Source organism: Antechinus flavipes, chromosome 3 (genome assembly GCF_016432865.1).
Source record: "Antechinus flavipes isolate AdamAnt ecotype Samford, QLD, Australia chromosome 3, AdamAnt_v2, whole genome shotgun sequence".
Lineage (NCBI taxonomy): Eukaryota > Metazoa > Chordata > Mammalia > Dasyuromorphia > Dasyuridae > Antechinus > Antechinus flavipes.
In genome coordinates, this window is record NC_067400.1 from 541,710,005 (window position 1) to 541,727,499 (window position 17,495).

General features: G+C 35.8%; 1 protein-coding gene across 10 annotated transcripts in view; it reads right to left on the reverse strand.

Annotated features, from left to right (window-relative positions):
• The window catches only part of LOC127555179 (RCC1 and BTB domain-containing protein 2), a 57,297-nt gene that overhangs the window by 28,121 nt on the left and 11,681 nt on the right, over positions 1 to 17,495 (reverse strand). For 7 of the 10 annotated variants that reach the window (XR_007952174.1, XM_051987326.1, XM_051987325.1 and 4 more), the window contains exons 2-8: positions 14,373 to 14,481; positions 12,232 to 12,274; positions 11,626 to 11,690; positions 5,270 to 5,428; positions 4,647 to 4,797; positions 1,565 to 1,731; positions 635 to 793 (exon numbers count right to left, since the gene is read on the reverse strand). Coding sequence is in view for 9 of the 10 variants with exons in the window: in XM_051987326.1 (XP_051843286.1) it covers positions 635 to 793; positions 1,565 to 1,731; positions 4,647 to 4,797; positions 5,270 to 5,428; positions 11,626 to 11,690; positions 12,232 to 12,259 (729 nt within the window). In the remaining variant the exon portion in view is untranslated. Of the gene's footprint in view, positions 1 to 634; positions 794 to 1,564; positions 1,732 to 4,646; positions 4,798 to 5,269; positions 5,429 to 11,625; positions 11,691 to 12,231; positions 12,275 to 14,372; positions 14,482 to 14,931; positions 15,704 to 17,495 lie in introns of those variants that run through there. The other 3 variants (XM_051987327.1, XM_051987328.1, XM_051987331.1) reach the window with 3 other exon arrangements.

Genomic DNA, 17,495 nt, shown 5'->3' on the forward strand with positions numbered 1-17,495 from the left:
AGACCAAAAAAATCAATAAGCATTTATTAAGTGCCCACTATGTACTAAGGTACTATACCAAGTGCTGGAGATATAAATATAAGCAAAAACAGTCCCTGCACTTAAGAAACTAACAATGTAGAAGAAAAGACAATAGACAAACAATTTTGTAGACACACAATATATATACACAATCAATTAGAGATATTCTCAGAGAAAAATGAAAAGTGGCACATTAAAGGGGCCTTGTAGAAGGTAGGATTTTATCTGAGACTCAAAGGAACTGAAAGGAAACCAGGAGGCAGAGATGGGAAGGGAGAAAATTCCAAGCATGGGGGACAGCCAGAGAAAATGCCCAGAGTCAAGAGATGGGAGTCATTTATGTGAAGAACAGCACAGAGGCCAATATTACTAAGGCATGGAATACATGGCGCATGGGAGAGTAAAGGGTAAAAGCACTAGAACGGCAGGAGGGGAGCAGGTGCAGGATTTGGATGCAGGATGTAAATTTCTGTAAGCAGCAAAAACCACAAACCCAGATGATAAGAACCACACTGTTTGCTGAAAGCACGATGCAGGACATGAGAATTTGCTTTTTAAAATAAATCTCAAACTACCAAATGTCCATCATTCCCAGCAGAATGCTCCCACTTACCTCACCACTCTCCACCACGGCCATCGAGCACATTTGGCCACAAGCTATGGTTGTAGCAATTTTGTTCTGTAAGCAGCCAGTGACTTTTCGAGGGATAGGTTGGTTGGCTGTGGAGCCAGATCCAACCTGTCCAGAGTTATTATAACCCCAGGCAAATACCTGTTAAAGGAGAAAGCAGGAATCTCTTATCCACGTTTAACTCTAGAATTATCTCAAAAGAACAATGAAACACTTGCTAATAACAGTAAATAAATCACAGGTTTATAGTCCTGTTAGGATCATGGTGCCTACATCAGATAGATTTTTTACAAATGTGAAAAACTAAGCAGGGAGCAAGTGACTGACCAGGGTCACAAACAAGGGTGCTGAAGTCATCATTTTTTGTCACTGATATCTGACAGTGTTTTTTAAATTAACATACACACTAGGTCAAACTGCTGCCTTTTCACATATGTGTGAGTCTTTGTGTATGTGTGTGTGTTAATTTAAAAAACATTGATAAGTACTTTCTACTTAAGAAACTTTTTTTTGTAAAATAATAGAGAATGTCACATTTGACCAAACTTTTTTTCCCATAGACCCCTCTTGTATTTCAATAGAAGACACTCATCCCTAGTGGTTTTTTGCACTTCATTGTCACAATATAAAAACAATGTCAGAAAAATCTCAAAATGTTATAGGTAATTATCTACCTTTTTGACAAAGGTAGGATTCAAGCACATTAATAAATGAAGAAGAGAATAAGATCAAGTCATGATGAAGGAGAGAAGGGGGAAGGAGAAAAGTTTAAGAGACTTAAGTGCCAATTTTTAAATCCCCAAATCGTTACTCCAGCCATTTGACCATTTTGGGAGGAATGGTCATAAGACTCTCTCTAATATTCTTCCTATAGAGAGAAAACAGGATATATATTATGTTGAGTACTCTTACCTCACCATCAGATGTCAGCACCAAGGAATGGTGAGATCCACAGGCCACTTCAATGACTTTCCTGTTTCCTAAATTGGTAGAGATATGGGTGGGTACTAAACCATGATTAGTTGTCCCATTGCCCAACTGGTTATAAGCATTATGGCCCCAGGTGTACACTTCTCCTTCTGAAAATAAAAAAGAGCAATATAAAGAATATACATGGGAATTATTAAGCAATTATGTACCATAATGATTCAATAAATGAAATTGAATTAGAATGTCATTTCCCCCAGCTTCACCTAGCAAACCCAGACTGTAAAGTTTCTGAAAAGTCTAAACTTTCCACTCTCGGGCAATAAGATGACTCTTCTTAGCAGAAAGCCAATGGGAAGCCCTAAAAATTAGAAGACTGATTTCTAATAAATAATGATTTTATTTTGTTTGTGTAAAGAGGGAATAAGTTCAGATCTACTTCATTATATTGGGGAACTGTCAAAGTAACACTTCTATATTACATAATCTTAGAAAGTCGCCTAGGGCACTGAGAAGTTAAACAAAGTCCACCTATGATCTCATAGCTCTTTTGTCAGAAACAATACCTGAATCCAGATCCTCTTGACTCAAAGGCCAATCCTCTACCCACTGTGACATACTGACTCTAAGTAAGTAGCAATATGTTATGCTGAACTCCAAACAATATTCATGGCAACATTAGGCAAGAATTACCAGAAACAATCATAATAATATTCAAATTTAGCTATAACATTTTATAGTGTTTTTCTCATAAGAGGAATATGAAGAAGATAATACAAGTATTATTACGGCCATCTTACATATGAGAAAATTGAGGATCAGTTTCTTTGCATATTTATTCAGTGTTGATGTAATCCCTAACATCTGATACTAAGCATGAGATAACCATTAAACCAATTTTCCTAAAATTATTCTGTTCATAGCCTTTTGGAGCTGGGATGGACTCAGAGAGCAATTAGTGTAGTTCACACATTTTATGATCAGGAAACTAAAGGCTAGACAGATTAAGTGAACTGTTTAGTGTCAACCAGGAAGTGAAACTAAAACCTAGCTGTGGTGGGTCTGTCTGGTGCTATTTTCAGTATTCTATGATCCCTTTACAAAAATCTATCTTGTGAAGAATGTAAAGATGATGGGCAGAGAAAGATTTATTCACATTCATGGAGGCCTAATGATTACTGTTTTTAATGGTGTTGTCTCAGTTCTTAGAATGCTGATTTTATTTCCTAAGACAGATCTTACAAGATTAATTTCAAGATTATGTGGCTAATTCTGACATTGTTCAGTTTGGACTTTAGTGTGAAACTTAAATGGTTTATAGATGCATTTTAAAGTTCTTTTCTTTTCTTTTTTAAAAACCAAATTGTTTATCAGACCACAAGATTCACTTAACAAGATTACTCAGGGAAGGAAACAGAGGATTATCTCCTACTGTAAAAGAAATTCTGGGATTTAAAGAGAAGTCCTGTTAACTCTAAAGAGAAATCTTTACATTGACACTGTTTTGTGTCCCCTTCTCACTTCTTTTTTTGGAGGGGAAGGGGAAGTGGATGAGAGGATGTGAAAAAAGGGTCTTCATCAAAGGAGAGAAAGCATAGAGGTAGTGGCTCTGATCCTAGTAAATTTTAAACTTGGCTCAGTAATTCCCACTCTCTGGAATTCAATTAACTCGGTTGTAAAATGATAGGGTCCTTTTCAGTTTTATGAAATAACTGTCAATCTTATTCTTAATAATATTCAGAGTATGAAACACTGGAACCTAATTTGATAATACTTTGAACAACTCTTAAATTCATGAAGCTCTGCCTAAGAGTAATTTCAATTCCTTTTCCTTCCCTACCCCCTAATCTCACTGCAAATTAAGTCTGCTCTTTCTTGATTTATATTTAGTGGAAACAGAAAACATAACTAATCTTTAGAATCCTATCCAAAATTTAATATCTGTTGCTCTCCCACTGTCCCCAATTTGTCTAGCTTAAATAACTCTTGCACTCAACTCAATTCAATTCAATTCAGCAAACATTTATTAGGCATTTAAAACATACAAGGCAACATGCTAGGTGCTGGAAATACAAAGACAAAAATGAAATTATCCTTGCCCCTCAAGGAGCTCACAATCTATATTCCTTCATCTCTCTCCCATCTGATTTTCTCATTTCTAATCATGTTTTTTTGCTTTTTTTTTTTTTTGTATCCCTCCTAAATTTTTGTAATGATTCATCCTATCCCCAGAGAAGAAATAAAGAAATACTTTCCTCCTTTCAGGAGAGAGGTGAGGGATTATGGGTGCAGACTACTGCATAAAACTCTTAGACATATTTTCTTAGTTGGTTTTGCTAAAACTTTTTTTCTTTATTACAAGAAAGGCCTCTTTACAGGTGGATTGAGAGACATCTAGAAATGACTGATGTTAAAAACAAAAAAATCAATAAAACTTATTTTAAAAAATAACGCGCTATGTTATCAGTAATAATATTTGTTATTTGTAATTGCATTTTTAACAGCAACTACATTTTGAAAAAGGAATTAGTTAAAACTCTACATCTGATCTAAGTAAATTTTGTCATTCTTACCACATATATTGCAATTCTCTTAAAGAACTGACTTGTGTAGTTTGACTGTTCTTTCCCAAATTTTGGAAAATGAAACAAAGATTTCATCAAATGCTATTTCTATTTTTCTCAGACTGAGGCTAGGACCATTTGTGCAGGATGTATAAACAGTTCTAGAGCCTCTCCAATAAAATCAGAGTTAATTAATACCATATGAAGAAGGAATTAACTGTATTTTAAAAGACCTCTTCCCACCAAAGCAAACTAAACTGCCTTGGTGCACCCTCAAAGTTCCATTACATTCACATGTGCTCATCTGCCATCACTGGAGCTCCACAACTCACTGGAGGCAGAGCCAAGCCCGTCCTATGAATGTGAAGTTTCTGTTCCACACTCATTACATATTCAAAATTACAGTCATGCAGTCTCAACCATGACATGGGGCTCACTCACCACGGGGGCAGAGTCTAGGCTCATGCTATGCACAAAAGGGGGGATCTGTACCCCTACATTACCGTCCGTTGCAATGACGACGTGAGGACCACTCCCATAGCTCAGGCAGGCTATTTTTTTGCCACATAAATGATCAACGCGACGCGGTTCGATGGAATGCAGGATATCCCCTGTTCCCAAGCAGCCGCTACAGTTGGTGCCGAGCACAAAAACCTGTGAGAAAGCAAGCTCTCAGCATCACTGAGTCCCTGTGAGAGAAGCACAAACTAAGAAACACGGAGAAAGCAAATGGAGCAAGAATCAGAGCAAGGGATCCAGAGTGACGTCTCGTGTAACCTTGGACAAGTCTCCCAGCCTTGGTTTCCTCATCCATAAAATGGAGTTGGATAAGGGGACTTCTAAATCCTGATCCACTTCTACATCTAAGATGCCATAGAATGACCCCATATTAAAGCATGAGCAAGACCTCACAAAGATAAAGACTGTGTTGCATTTGTTGTTATTCAGTCATTTTTTTCCAGTCATGTATGACTCTCCCTGACCCCATTTGAGATTTTCTTGGCAAAGATCCTGGAGTGGTTGGCCCTTTCCTTCTCCAGCTCATTTTACAGATAAGGAAACTGAGGCAAACAGGGTTAAGATTAATGACTGAAAACAGATAATGTTGGTTTGTTCTGCAAATTACCTCATCATTTTCTGTAGAATACAAAACTTCATTGCCAGCACTGCCAAAGACACAGGCCTGACGAATTAATTTCAGTTCATCTGGTGAGCAAAGGGCAAAAATTGGCCACTTTCCCACATCTAGCATCTTCAGTGCAGACAAAAACCCATCCTCTGTTACCTGAGAGGAAAAAGCAAAAAAGTATTAAAGATATTTATGGGAAAGCTGGTTTTTCTTTGCCCTTTCAATTGTATAACACTGGCTTTACAGTAGCTTCTAAAGCACCAAAGTTAATATTGTTTTTAAAGAAGAATGAACTTGTAAATGATTTTAATGAACCATAATGATTTTAATTTCTCACACAGAAGAAATGATCACTGCAAACAAAACTACCTTAATTGCCCAGTGAATCTACAAAATATCAGGGCCTTTGGATAGAATCAGACCAATAAGTCTCCTTATTTTTTCAAGGACATAGGTAGATCATTCAAGACTGGGTAATATTAAACAAATTATTTGGCCATGAGTTGAAATGTTGAAAAGGTTTTAAACATAGCTCTGCTCTCCAGGTTGGCTGTGAATAAAGGCACAGCAAAAAGTGCACTGTCCCAGCTACTGTCTGCTGTGAACTAGTGCATACAGTAAAACCAATAAGGAAGGTCATAACCAGAATTAGAATTCAGGCCCAAAGACAATTCTAGGAAAGGCCCCCAAAGTTCCAATCTCTAAAGTAAGTTGTGTGTGATCTTCTATTTGAAAGGTCAGAGTTTTTGTTTTCATCTGGTTAAAGGAAGACCTGAAAGGGACACCAAGATTTCATGTAATCAGGTTACAAGCATTAGAAGCCAAGGAATGCCTTCTGAGTCAGCATCTCTCAGGTACCAGACACTGTGCTAAGACAAAGAAAGGTGAACACAGTCCCTCACTTCAAGAAGTTCACAATTTAATGGAAGGAATAAGAAAAAAGAAAATGTATACAGATAAGATACCAGGTACTATATGCTAAATGCTTTACCAATATCATCTCATTTGATCTTCACAACAAGCCTAGGACATAGACACTATCATAATTCCCATTTTACAGTTGAAGAAACTGAAGCAAGCTAAAGTTAAATGACTTGTCTAGAGTCACACAGCTGGTAAATGTAAAAGGTTAGATTTGAATTCAGGACTTCCTAACCCCAGGCTTTGGCCCAAAGGAGCTTACATTTTATTGGGGGAAGTAATACGGACACACTTTAAATAGTTACAAAATAAGTACAAATAAATACAAGATAATTTTAGAGGAAAAGGGGTGGGCAGTCATTCTTGGGGGATCAGGAGAGTACATCTATTAAGTAATAGAACCAAAGATTGAAAAAAAGGGAAAAGGTGCTTTAATGGAAGACACAAGTATGAAGGATGTAAAAAGGCTTCTTAGAGAAGATGGGATTTTAGCTGAGACTTAAGTCAAGAAAGCCAGGAAATGGGAAATTAGGAAGGAGAAAATTCTAGGCATTAGATACAATAAATAAAAATATACAGAACTGGAATATGAATATTATCAATTTGTTTCTGGAGTATGCATGTCGGAGGAGGGTTACATTGAAAATGACCCTTCAATAACATGTATTTATTAAATGCCTGCTATATACATGACATTGTATGCTCACAAAATTGTTCATTATTGAGACTACAGCTATAGTAACATCCCACTCATCTGCCACATCAGACTTCTGACAAACTCTACACTGGAGTATACAACATTGAACTCAGAAGAAATCGAAAAAAAAAAAAAAATAGACAAAAATGCCTTTGAGAGTTAACGGGCCATCACAAAGACCATGAACAATATGTGAAAGCAAATTATCTTCTGGCCAACAGCCAAACAGTTTATAAAAATAGGGAGTGGATTAGAAGCAACAATTTGCAGAAAAGGGAGGAGATAAACGAGTATAAAAAGTGGGAAGGAAAATCTCAGTACTCTTAAGACATTTAGGATAAGAGCTAACATACATAAACATATAAATGGCTTTTAAAGGTATTATTATATTATAGCACAGAACAATAATACACATTCACAATAAGTCATCTAGAAAAAGTTAAATTATATTTTGTATGCTTTCCTTATGAAGACAGGGAGATCCATAACACATTATTATTTTTATTAACTAAAATTTACAATAATGTTTACAGCTACAAAGATACACACATATAAATTTATTTTAAGCTTTAGTAGTTTAAAACTGCAAATAAGACTTTTGGAACTCGTGTGTGCACATGCACGTGTGTTTAGACACACACACATATGCGTGGGCACATGCATGGATTATAATTCCATTTTAGAAATTTAAAAAACAAAGTTCTGAGAAGTCCACTAATTTCCCAAAAGTTATAGTGAAGAAATGGCACATTTAGGCTTTCTATTTTCAAGTTGACAATTTCTTCTAACCCCACCCCCAAAAAAGGAGTGTTTAAAGGGTTGTTCAATTGTCTAGAAAATCAATTCACAGCATGTCCCCCAATAATGTTTCTCCTAAAGGTTCCCTGTTCAAAAATATATTTGGCAAGCCCTATAATTAGTTATCTGCCCTGACACCTCTATAAACCACTCTGCTCTTAACCTAATGGGTTGCTAATGAATAGCTAGTGTATCAGATGAGGGACAATTGTAAATCAAAGGAATATTTCTTGAGTCTGGCAACATGTTGATATTTGTTAGACATTAGCTGACTGCTCAGATTTAGTCATTAGAGGCCCTAGCAGAAAAAATTAAGCCCCCTAACTGACTGCACAGTCAGGGGCAATATGGAGGCACTGAACCTCCAGATATCCTAAGCCTGTGGAATACCTATTGCTTCCTGGGAATGCCACGAAATTCAGAAATCATTTAAGCTGGGAATTCTTTGGAATGAGTTCCTGCTAAACAAAGTATACATGATCTTCTGACCACAGTCAGTTGGTCTCAAGGAATTTCATCTGCACAGAAGAAAACATGTTCTTACTACTATCAGTGGTCAAGATCCAACATGTGATTACATATATATTTGTCCACTAATCGCTGCCGAGCTTCTTGAATGGAATGCAGCCATTTTGGAGGAAAGAGATTATGGCTCAAACAGACCAATCTGTCCAGGCCCATAGGGGTGGGCTGTGTGACCAAAAAAGAACAAGGCACAAGAGAGCATTCTTCTAAAAAGCTCCAAGAATATGGTCCACCTCAGATAGCTCCCAGTTTAATAAATTTTAAGCATAATACTAAATATTGCCATATCTATGTCAAAACAGTTCAATGTAGCTATAGGCAGAGGTAGCTCTCAGTTTTCAGTGTGTGGGTTTCCTTGGCCAATTGCCATGTGGCCCCACTGTTAAGGCTGGCTTTAAGTTGGCACTCCCAACACATCTAAGTCACCTCCACTATCTTCAGTTGGCACGTGCTCAGTAAATGCAAATGACAACAATTTAAATAAGAACTGAGCAAATAACAATCCATTAGCTTGTGAATTCTCTCAGGGCAGGAACTATCTTTTGCCTCCTGTTGTATCCCAAGTGTTTAGCAGAGCGCTTGGCACATAGTAGGCAATTGATTGAGTAATCAAGATAATTCTTTTATTAAATGTAAATTCATTAAATTATTCAGTTAAATTTTATTAAATTCTTTTATTTAAAAAATACAGAGAAAAACAATTTTTATTTCTTTAGTTTTATTTTATCTGAATCTCTGTAAATACAGTAAAGGTGCTTCTGAGGAGAATGACTCCACCAGTTCAGATAGCTAAGTGTTCCCTAGCTTTGCCTATGACAATAATTTAAGTGACTGGCCCAGAGTCACGGAAATAAAATGGAACTTGAACTATGCCTTACTGAGACTGAGCTTAGCCTTAAAAATGATCTCTATCTCACTTCACACTGGCCCTGGAGTCAGGAGGACCTGAATTCAAATACAGACTTAGATACTTAAATTACTAGTGGGGTTACTGGGGGGGGGGGGAGAGGAAGGAAAAGAGGGAGGAAGGAAGGGAGGAAGGGAGAGAGGAAGGAGGGAAAGGAAGAAGAAAAGAAGGAAGTGAGGGAAGAAGGAAGGAAGGGAGGGAAGAAGGGAGAAAAGGAAGGGAGGGAGGGAGGGAAAGAAGGAAGGAAACTGATGTGGCTCCCAAATGCCTATAGAATAAAATACAAGTTCCTTTGTTTGACAGTTAAATCTCTTCACTCTATCCTTCTTTTCCAAGTTGATTAAATATTACTCACCTACATGAACTCTACAGCCTGCCCAACCAAACTGGCTTCCTTCCCATTCTCTGTGTCATTCCATCTGCTCAGCCTTGCACAGGCTACCTCATTTTATCTTCTGGCTGAAGTGGGACCTGGAGGGGAGATCTATTCCAAACTCCCCCCTTGTTAGAATCCTCTTCTCCACACCACCAGAAATTGCTGGATACATATCTGTATCGGTATTTTGTATTTATAGAGTGCTCAGAGAACCAACCTCATACCCAAAAAGACCTCCTGAGATGCCTCAGTGTCAGTGACCCTTCCAGGGCAAGTTCACCAGCCTCTTGGTGCCTCAGGCAATTCTGTAAGACTCTGATGTTACAAACCAGGTACAGATGCCAACGAAATCACAAGAAAAAAAATCTCAAGATTTTGTATTTACTTCTCTTTGCTCATTTTGTTTCCTATACTCCTGATAGAAATTAAGCTTCTTAAGGACAAGGACTGTTTCAGTTTTGTCAGCATCCCTAAGACCTAGCACAACGACTGGCACAAAGTAAGGCCTTATTAAATGCTTGTTGACTTGATCAGAAATTAGCAGTCACGAAGATATGCTGAATGGGAATGCATGACTGAATGGACGATGCAATGGAATATACATCATTGGAGGTAATATGCATGTCACTGGCATCATAGAACCAAATGAGTATTGAGTCATATGCAAATGAGGTCATATAAGTTTTATGGTTTTTGTTTTTTTTTTTTTTTTACAAAAATAAGCTAAAGACACTAATACATTGCTGGTGGAGTTGTAAACAGATCTAGCCATTCTGGAGAGCAATTTGGAGCAATGTCCAAAAGGCAATTATTGACATTATTATTATGTTCCTTACAACCAGAAAGTCCAAATGAGTTCTCCGTTAGAGACATAAATTTTGCAAGTCAGAAAATAAAGATGAAATTAATGAAGAGAATGAATGGATAGCAATGGCTGTAATGAGCAGTGTAATCTGAAACAACATCTTGTCCTATCTCCAAAATTCCTATCCCCTACCTTGTGGGCTAAATACCCTTTGATCCAGCAGTGTCTCTACTGGGCCTTATTCCAAGAGATCATAAAAGGGGAGAAAGGACCCACATGTGCAAAAATGTTTGCAGCAGCTCTTTCTGTGGTGGCAAAGAACTGGAAAATGAGTAGATGTCCATCAATTGGGGAATGGGTGAATAAGTTATGGTACATAAATGAAATAAAATACTATTGTTCTATAAGAAATGAGCATCAAGCTGATTTCAGAAAAGCCTGGACTTACATGAACTGATGCTGAACAAAGGGAACAGAACCAGGAGAACATTGTACACAATAACAGCAAGATTGTGTGATAACCAATTATGATAGACTTAGCTCTTCTCAGTAATGCAGTGATCTATGACAATTTCAATAGACTTGGGACAGAAAATACCATCCATATCAAGAAGGAGAACTATGAAGACTGAATGCAGATTAAAGGATACTATTTTCAACTTTTATTGTTGTTGTTTGCTTTTTTTTTTCTCATGGTTTTTCCTTTTTATCCTGATTTCTCTTTTCCCATGTGACTCACATGTAAATATGTTAAAAATGACTATATCTGTATAACCTAGATCATATTGCTTGCTGTCTTAAGAAGAGGGAACATAAGGGAAGGAGGTAAAAAAAAATTTGGAACTCAAAATCTTACAAAAATGAATGTTGAAAACTATCTTTACATGTAATTAGAAAAATGAAATCCTATTGAAATTTAAAAAAAAAAAGCCAAAGAACAATATAACAAATAAGTGAGAAGTAAATAATGATAATCAATGGAAGACTGTAGAATTTAGTATTAAATTAGCTCCTAATGACTTCACCAAAATGTCAAGATAAAGGAAATTGTGCAGGAGTATGCCTTTTCAAACATAACTAATGTAGACAGGATTTATAAAAAATCAAGAGGGATGGCTAGTCATGTTCAATCAGACTTTTACTATTTTTATTCGTTATGTTTCAGGTGATATGTTATTGAATTGTATTAAAAGAACAATGTATGAATCCACTTATGTTATTTCATAACTATCATATGAAAAAGAGTAAGGACACTGAACTTTATTGAAAGAAATCAAGCAACATAGCAAACATGTCTCAAGGGAGCAGAATGTTCTGATCTAACCTGGGAACGTGCTCCAGAAGAAAGAGAACGCTTGGCTTCCATGTGGCTTTGTTTCTGTGCAATCCCTGAAGGAAAAATGCATAGTAAACATCAGCACTCTTCATGTTTCATGGAACCAGTCAGAGTAAAACCATGCCATTCTTAAATAAAATAGCAGAGCGATCAAATTCAGCTCAAAAGTGGAGAAAAGAGGAAAATGCTAGGAGAAAAATCTCAGATTTGAGCAAGGGAATACATAGTACTTCAAGTCTGAAACATATGGACTAAAACTATTCTGAAACCACTCTTTGTCCCTCCAATAAATCCTCATTATATATTCTAAAGAAAGTTAGCACTTCCAATCTTAACTTTAGGGAATGTGCCTCTTGTCTCTGAGAGGAGACTTGATGAACTACAGGTGCAAACAGGCCTATTTTCAAACCCAGGAAATGTGTTGATTTGCTATGTTTGACTGCATTTATTTGTTACAAAAGAGGATTATGGTGGGATGGATGGGTTGGAGTCATAAAGTGAGTGATTTTTTTTTTAAAGAAAAAGTTTATCAAAATATTTTAAAAGAATTTTTAAAAAACAGCAGTTGGGGTAAAGGAAGTTTTTCAGTCTTACCAAAAAACTGGAACAAAGATTTTTTCATTTCAGAATTTTCTTTCTATGGACAAGGAAAATAAATTTTACAATTTGATGAACTACTATTGTCATTACTGTTATGTTCCTTGCAACTGGAAAATCTAAATGTATTCTCATTTAAGAGACATAAATTTTGCAAGTCAGAAAATAAAGATAGAATGAATGAAGAGAATGAATGAGTAGCAATGACTGTAATGGGCAGTGTAATCTGAAACAGCATCTTGTCCTATCTCCAAAATTCCTTCTCCCTACTTTATGGGCAATATCAGAATGGGTTCTTTAGGAAAATACTCACTATTTACATATTAAAGAACAAATAAAATGGCAAACCAAAAAAATTTTAATGGAATTTTGAGATTATACAAGGAAGTCCCACATTTATAGATTAATTAAATGAAATACTATTCATTTCTCAAAAGGCAAAGTAAAGCCAATTTACCAATGTTGGTTTCCTAATATGCTAAGTTATTATAGTCCAAATTTTGAATACCAAAGCCAGAAAATTCAATATGATAAATCCCACAATAATCAGTCCTCTATTTGCAATATAATACACAGAAAAAAACCCATTAATCTAAAGAAATACATATTATGGCATTATTTCAGCTAATTATGTCTGTGAACTTTGGAACTCTGCTTGACAGTATTTGCTTTTTTCAGCTAAAAAGGTATAAACTTAGAAACTAAGATGCAATTGCATGTGAAGTCTCACAATTGCTATTACTGAGCTAAATGGAAAAGTATTGGCGTGGTATGGTCCACAGGTCAGGAAGAGTCAGATGTGGCTGAACAGCAACAATTACAAAACAAAAGCTTGACCTTTAGGCAAGTTTCTCCAGAATGTAGGTGAATGGTGAAGTTACAAGGATAAAGAACTTCGACTCACACAGTGAGAAAGTAATAAATATATGTCATCTTAAGTCTTAAGAATAGAATTAAATTCAAACCCTTAGTCACTCTTCTGGGAATGAATTCTGTACCTAGTGGGATGGATTTTCAAGTAACAGATAAATGATCTATCATTAGATCCACACAAGGCTTTTCATGTTGGTAGGTCAGAATTTCTGCTCCCCGACACAGACTTTGAGAATCCAGGGTCACCTCTAAACCACAGGAAACACTGGAGGAGGCTTCAGTGGAGATATAAAACTTATGCTACTCATACTGAAAACATACCCCTGCTAACAAATAAATTTTTGTCTAGATTTAATTCACATAATGTGAATCCACTAATCTACTTCAAATGTATTGATATTCAAGTTTAAGTATCCTGGTTTTTAACTATTCCTATTACTTTGGTCTATACCTCCTCTGCAAATACTTGGTCTTGTCCAGCTGTTCTTCCTGTTTTTGCACTTTTAAGATCCACTCCTATTCCTTCATTTGGCACAACAGACATAGCAGCTCCAATCTTATCATTGGAGAAAATACTTTGTTAATAGAAATTATGGCAGATATTTTCCATTTTTGGGGCTTAACTGGTTTTCTCTCCAAGATTTTTGAAATTTTGTTTTTTCCTCCCTGCTTCTTGCTCTTTTATGAGACGATAGCATTCGTCAGTCTTGAACATCTTTCTTGGTAAGATTTTTACAAACATGTTTAAATTTTAAACTGATATTTATATAGGTTGTCATATGTCTTCTTGGCAAAGAAATCCAACATATATTGGCAAAGGCAATTTCTTAGCACTTTTGATTCTCCTGGTTGTGGCACGGATTTAAAAGAATAATAATAATAGCTATGTGCCAGGCATTGCACTAAGTGCTTTACAATTTATTATTTCATTTGATCCTGATAGCAACTCTGAGAGGTAGGGGCTATTATTATCTCTACTTTACAGATGAGGAAACTGAGGCAAACAGGATAAGTGAACTGCCCAGAATCACCTAGCTAGTAAGTGTTTAAGGCTGAATTCCTGATTCCAGACCTAACAATTTATCCCCTGGGTCACCTAGCTGTCCCAAGAATCCTTAAACTTCCTTAGGAAGCTGGTGATTTCCTTAGGAATTGGTGACAGCTTGTTATTCTATCAATTTCTCGTCTTTTAACATTCTAGCAAGTTTTAAAGATAGATCCCAAATAAATTATTTAATAGTGAATACTGATAACCAAGTACATACCTGAATACTTTTAAAACCTTAGAGCCTACTCTTTATCCATTCGTAGTCTTGTTCCTTCTCTGTCCTTGGGAAGTTGTCTTCCTGATCAAGGTTAATGTGGTTGAAAATACTGTTAGAGTAGAAAAGAACAGTTTCACAATTTCAACAAAGCATCATGAATTGGGGAAAGCTATAGTTACAAGGTCATATTGCAGCTCCACTTGCTAAAATTAGAGCATTAGCAAGGACTATCAACTACTACACAAGCAAAAAAATTAAAAATTCCACAAAAGACAAAAACCTCAAAACAGTTACATCACTTTAACAAAAGTTCCAGGGAAGGTCTCAGAATAAATGTGTTAAAAATATGTATAAATTATCTTACATTTTGAAGGAAGTTAGGTATTTTAATACCAAAAAAAAAAAATCTAAATTTTGCTTAAAAGTTTTATTCAATGTATTTTGAGTTTACATTTTAGCTGCCGCTAAAATCCAATTCTGATCCCTCCATGTGTGTCAGTTCACAAAAACTTTGCCAAGATCTGGCAGGTCCCATTAGGCTGGAAAGGCAAATGCCAACCTCTTTTCTGTTGTCTGGAGTTCAGTGTAGTTAACTTTGGAGTTATTATTCTGGTCACAGGGTGAAGAAATTACCTCAGATATAATTCCTGAATAAAACATAGAAAGGTTACCATTTACCTCAATGAAAGATGCATCCCCAATGATGAAATCATAGACCCTTAAAGTATGTAAGTTCAGCTATTAAACTATCCTTGGGTTTTCAATGTGTTTAGTAAAACCAGGGTATCTGAGTTATTTATTATCTCATTTGATGCTGCTTTTAAGATTCCTATATCTGTAAATAAAAAGCTATATGCCAAGTCATTTTCAAATTGTTATTGTTGTTTTTTAACAAAGAAAATGGCATGAATTATGATATAGAATGTTGTATATTAAGTAAGACTTTTGAAATGCTACTTAGTTTTGCCAAATTGTTGTTTATTTTTCTTCTTTGTTATAAAAGATTGCTCCCTGGGAAGAGGGGAGGAAAGGGTACATTGGGAAATGTGAACAATGTAAAACCAAAAGGTGTCAGATAAGTAATTGTTTTGTTGTGGTGGTGGTTGTTTTAATTGTGCAGGAAGAGGCAACCAGCCACAATAGATAGAGAATAGTCAAGGAATCAGGAAGCTGTGAGACTAAGCACTATCTCAGCACATCCTAGTTGTATGACCCTGGCAAGGCCCTTTTAACCGTGTCCCAGGAAACTTTCTGAGACTTATGAGATGCAGAGAAGTTGCTGATCTTCCATAGAGAAAGTTTCTCACCAAGCATGCCCTACACTAATGAAATAATAATCATAAAATCATGGGTAGTATACCTCATGAAGGTTTTTTATTTTTATGATATTTTATTTATAATATATTTTATTATTGTATAATCTATTTAATATAATTTATATTTTATAATATATGATATATAATTTTACTTTTATAATAAAAATGCTTTCTATTTCATCATATTTTTTTTAAATTACATGATTAAAACATGATATAAATGCTTTTGTTGAATAATCATAAACATTTGTTAAATTGGGTAAGGGATTTACTTTTTTTCAATTTACATAGTGCTTCTCATAACAATAAGAACAATCACAATCACAAAACATATTTACAAAGTATATTCTTTGCAAAAGCCCTCTAAGATAGAGAATATAAAATCTTGTGATCCCTGTTATGCAGATGAGGAAAGTGATCACCAGAGAAGCTGGATGACTTGTGTAATGTCACACTGCCAATAATATCAGAGCTCAGATATTGCAAAAACAAAGCTTTTGACTCTAAGCTAGGGACTCTTTATCATAATACTCTAGGTTATACAAGATGCTTAGTTTCATCATCAGTAATTTCAGATCTAGGGGTTCTCAAATTTTTTCTCACAAGACACAATTTTTCAAATTTTTTGCTCAGAAAATATTTCCTTGCCAAGGATTTTGACACACTATCAGCTACATGTTTGTGAGTTTAAGTACCCCAAAAATCTCCATATTCTTAACCAAAACTAAATGGTCTTGGAGGTTCCTTCCAAATTATAGATCCCTGTCTTCTTTGATTCCTTCCCTTCCCCAAATTCAACGACACTATGATTCTATACATAGAGCATTTCTGCCAGAGAAAAAGAAAAAAAGAATTTGGTTATTCTAAATATTTCCTACTTAAACATTTCAGAACTGGACATTAATTTTACATACCAAGAATTGTATTAACTGGTAATTTACACTAATTTGGTGGTAGAAGCTAAGAGTGTATGTGTGTGTGTGTGTGTGAGAGAGAGAGAGAGAGAGAGACAGACAGAGACAGACAGACAGACAGAGACAAAGAGAGACTAGAGACAGCACAGAGAGACAGACTGACAGAGAGGAAAAGGGAAAAAAGACAGAGACAGAGACAAAGACAGAGAGTAAAAGAGAGAGGCCATTTTTAAGCTCAGGTCTTTTTGACTCTAGATCCAGTATACCACTTAGGGGCTAGGTGACCTCTAACGTTTGATCTAGCTCTGAATGTATGATTCTAATTTGATAGATGATATGAAATAGATAAGCAACAGTTAATTTGACATATTTAAATGGCACAAAATTACCCCTTTCTCTGATTCATTTTAAGAAAAAATAATTCAGAAGTACTGCAGTTTCATAGAAAGCTTGCATAACCACTGTTTTCAAATAGAGCAAAAGAAACTTTTTTACACAGAGGGAAGGGAAGAATGACATTTTAATTAACAAGATTGGAAGTGCCACCACTATCTCTTCGATAAAGAGAGCCTTAATTGATCAAAGATGGACAGAAGCAGCTACACCCAGAGAAAGAACACTGGGAAATGAATATAAACTGCTTACATTTTTGGTTTTCTTCCCGGGTTATTTATACCTTCTGAATTCAATTCTCCCTGTGCAACAAGAAAACTGTTCGGTTCTGCACACATATATTGTATCTAGGATATACTGTAACCCATTCAACATGTAAAGGACTGCTTGCCATCTGGGGAAAGGGGTGGAGGGAGGGAGGGGAAAAATCGGAACAGAAGTGAATGCAAGGGATAATGCTGTAAAAAATTACCCTGGCATGCGTTCTATCAATAAAAAGT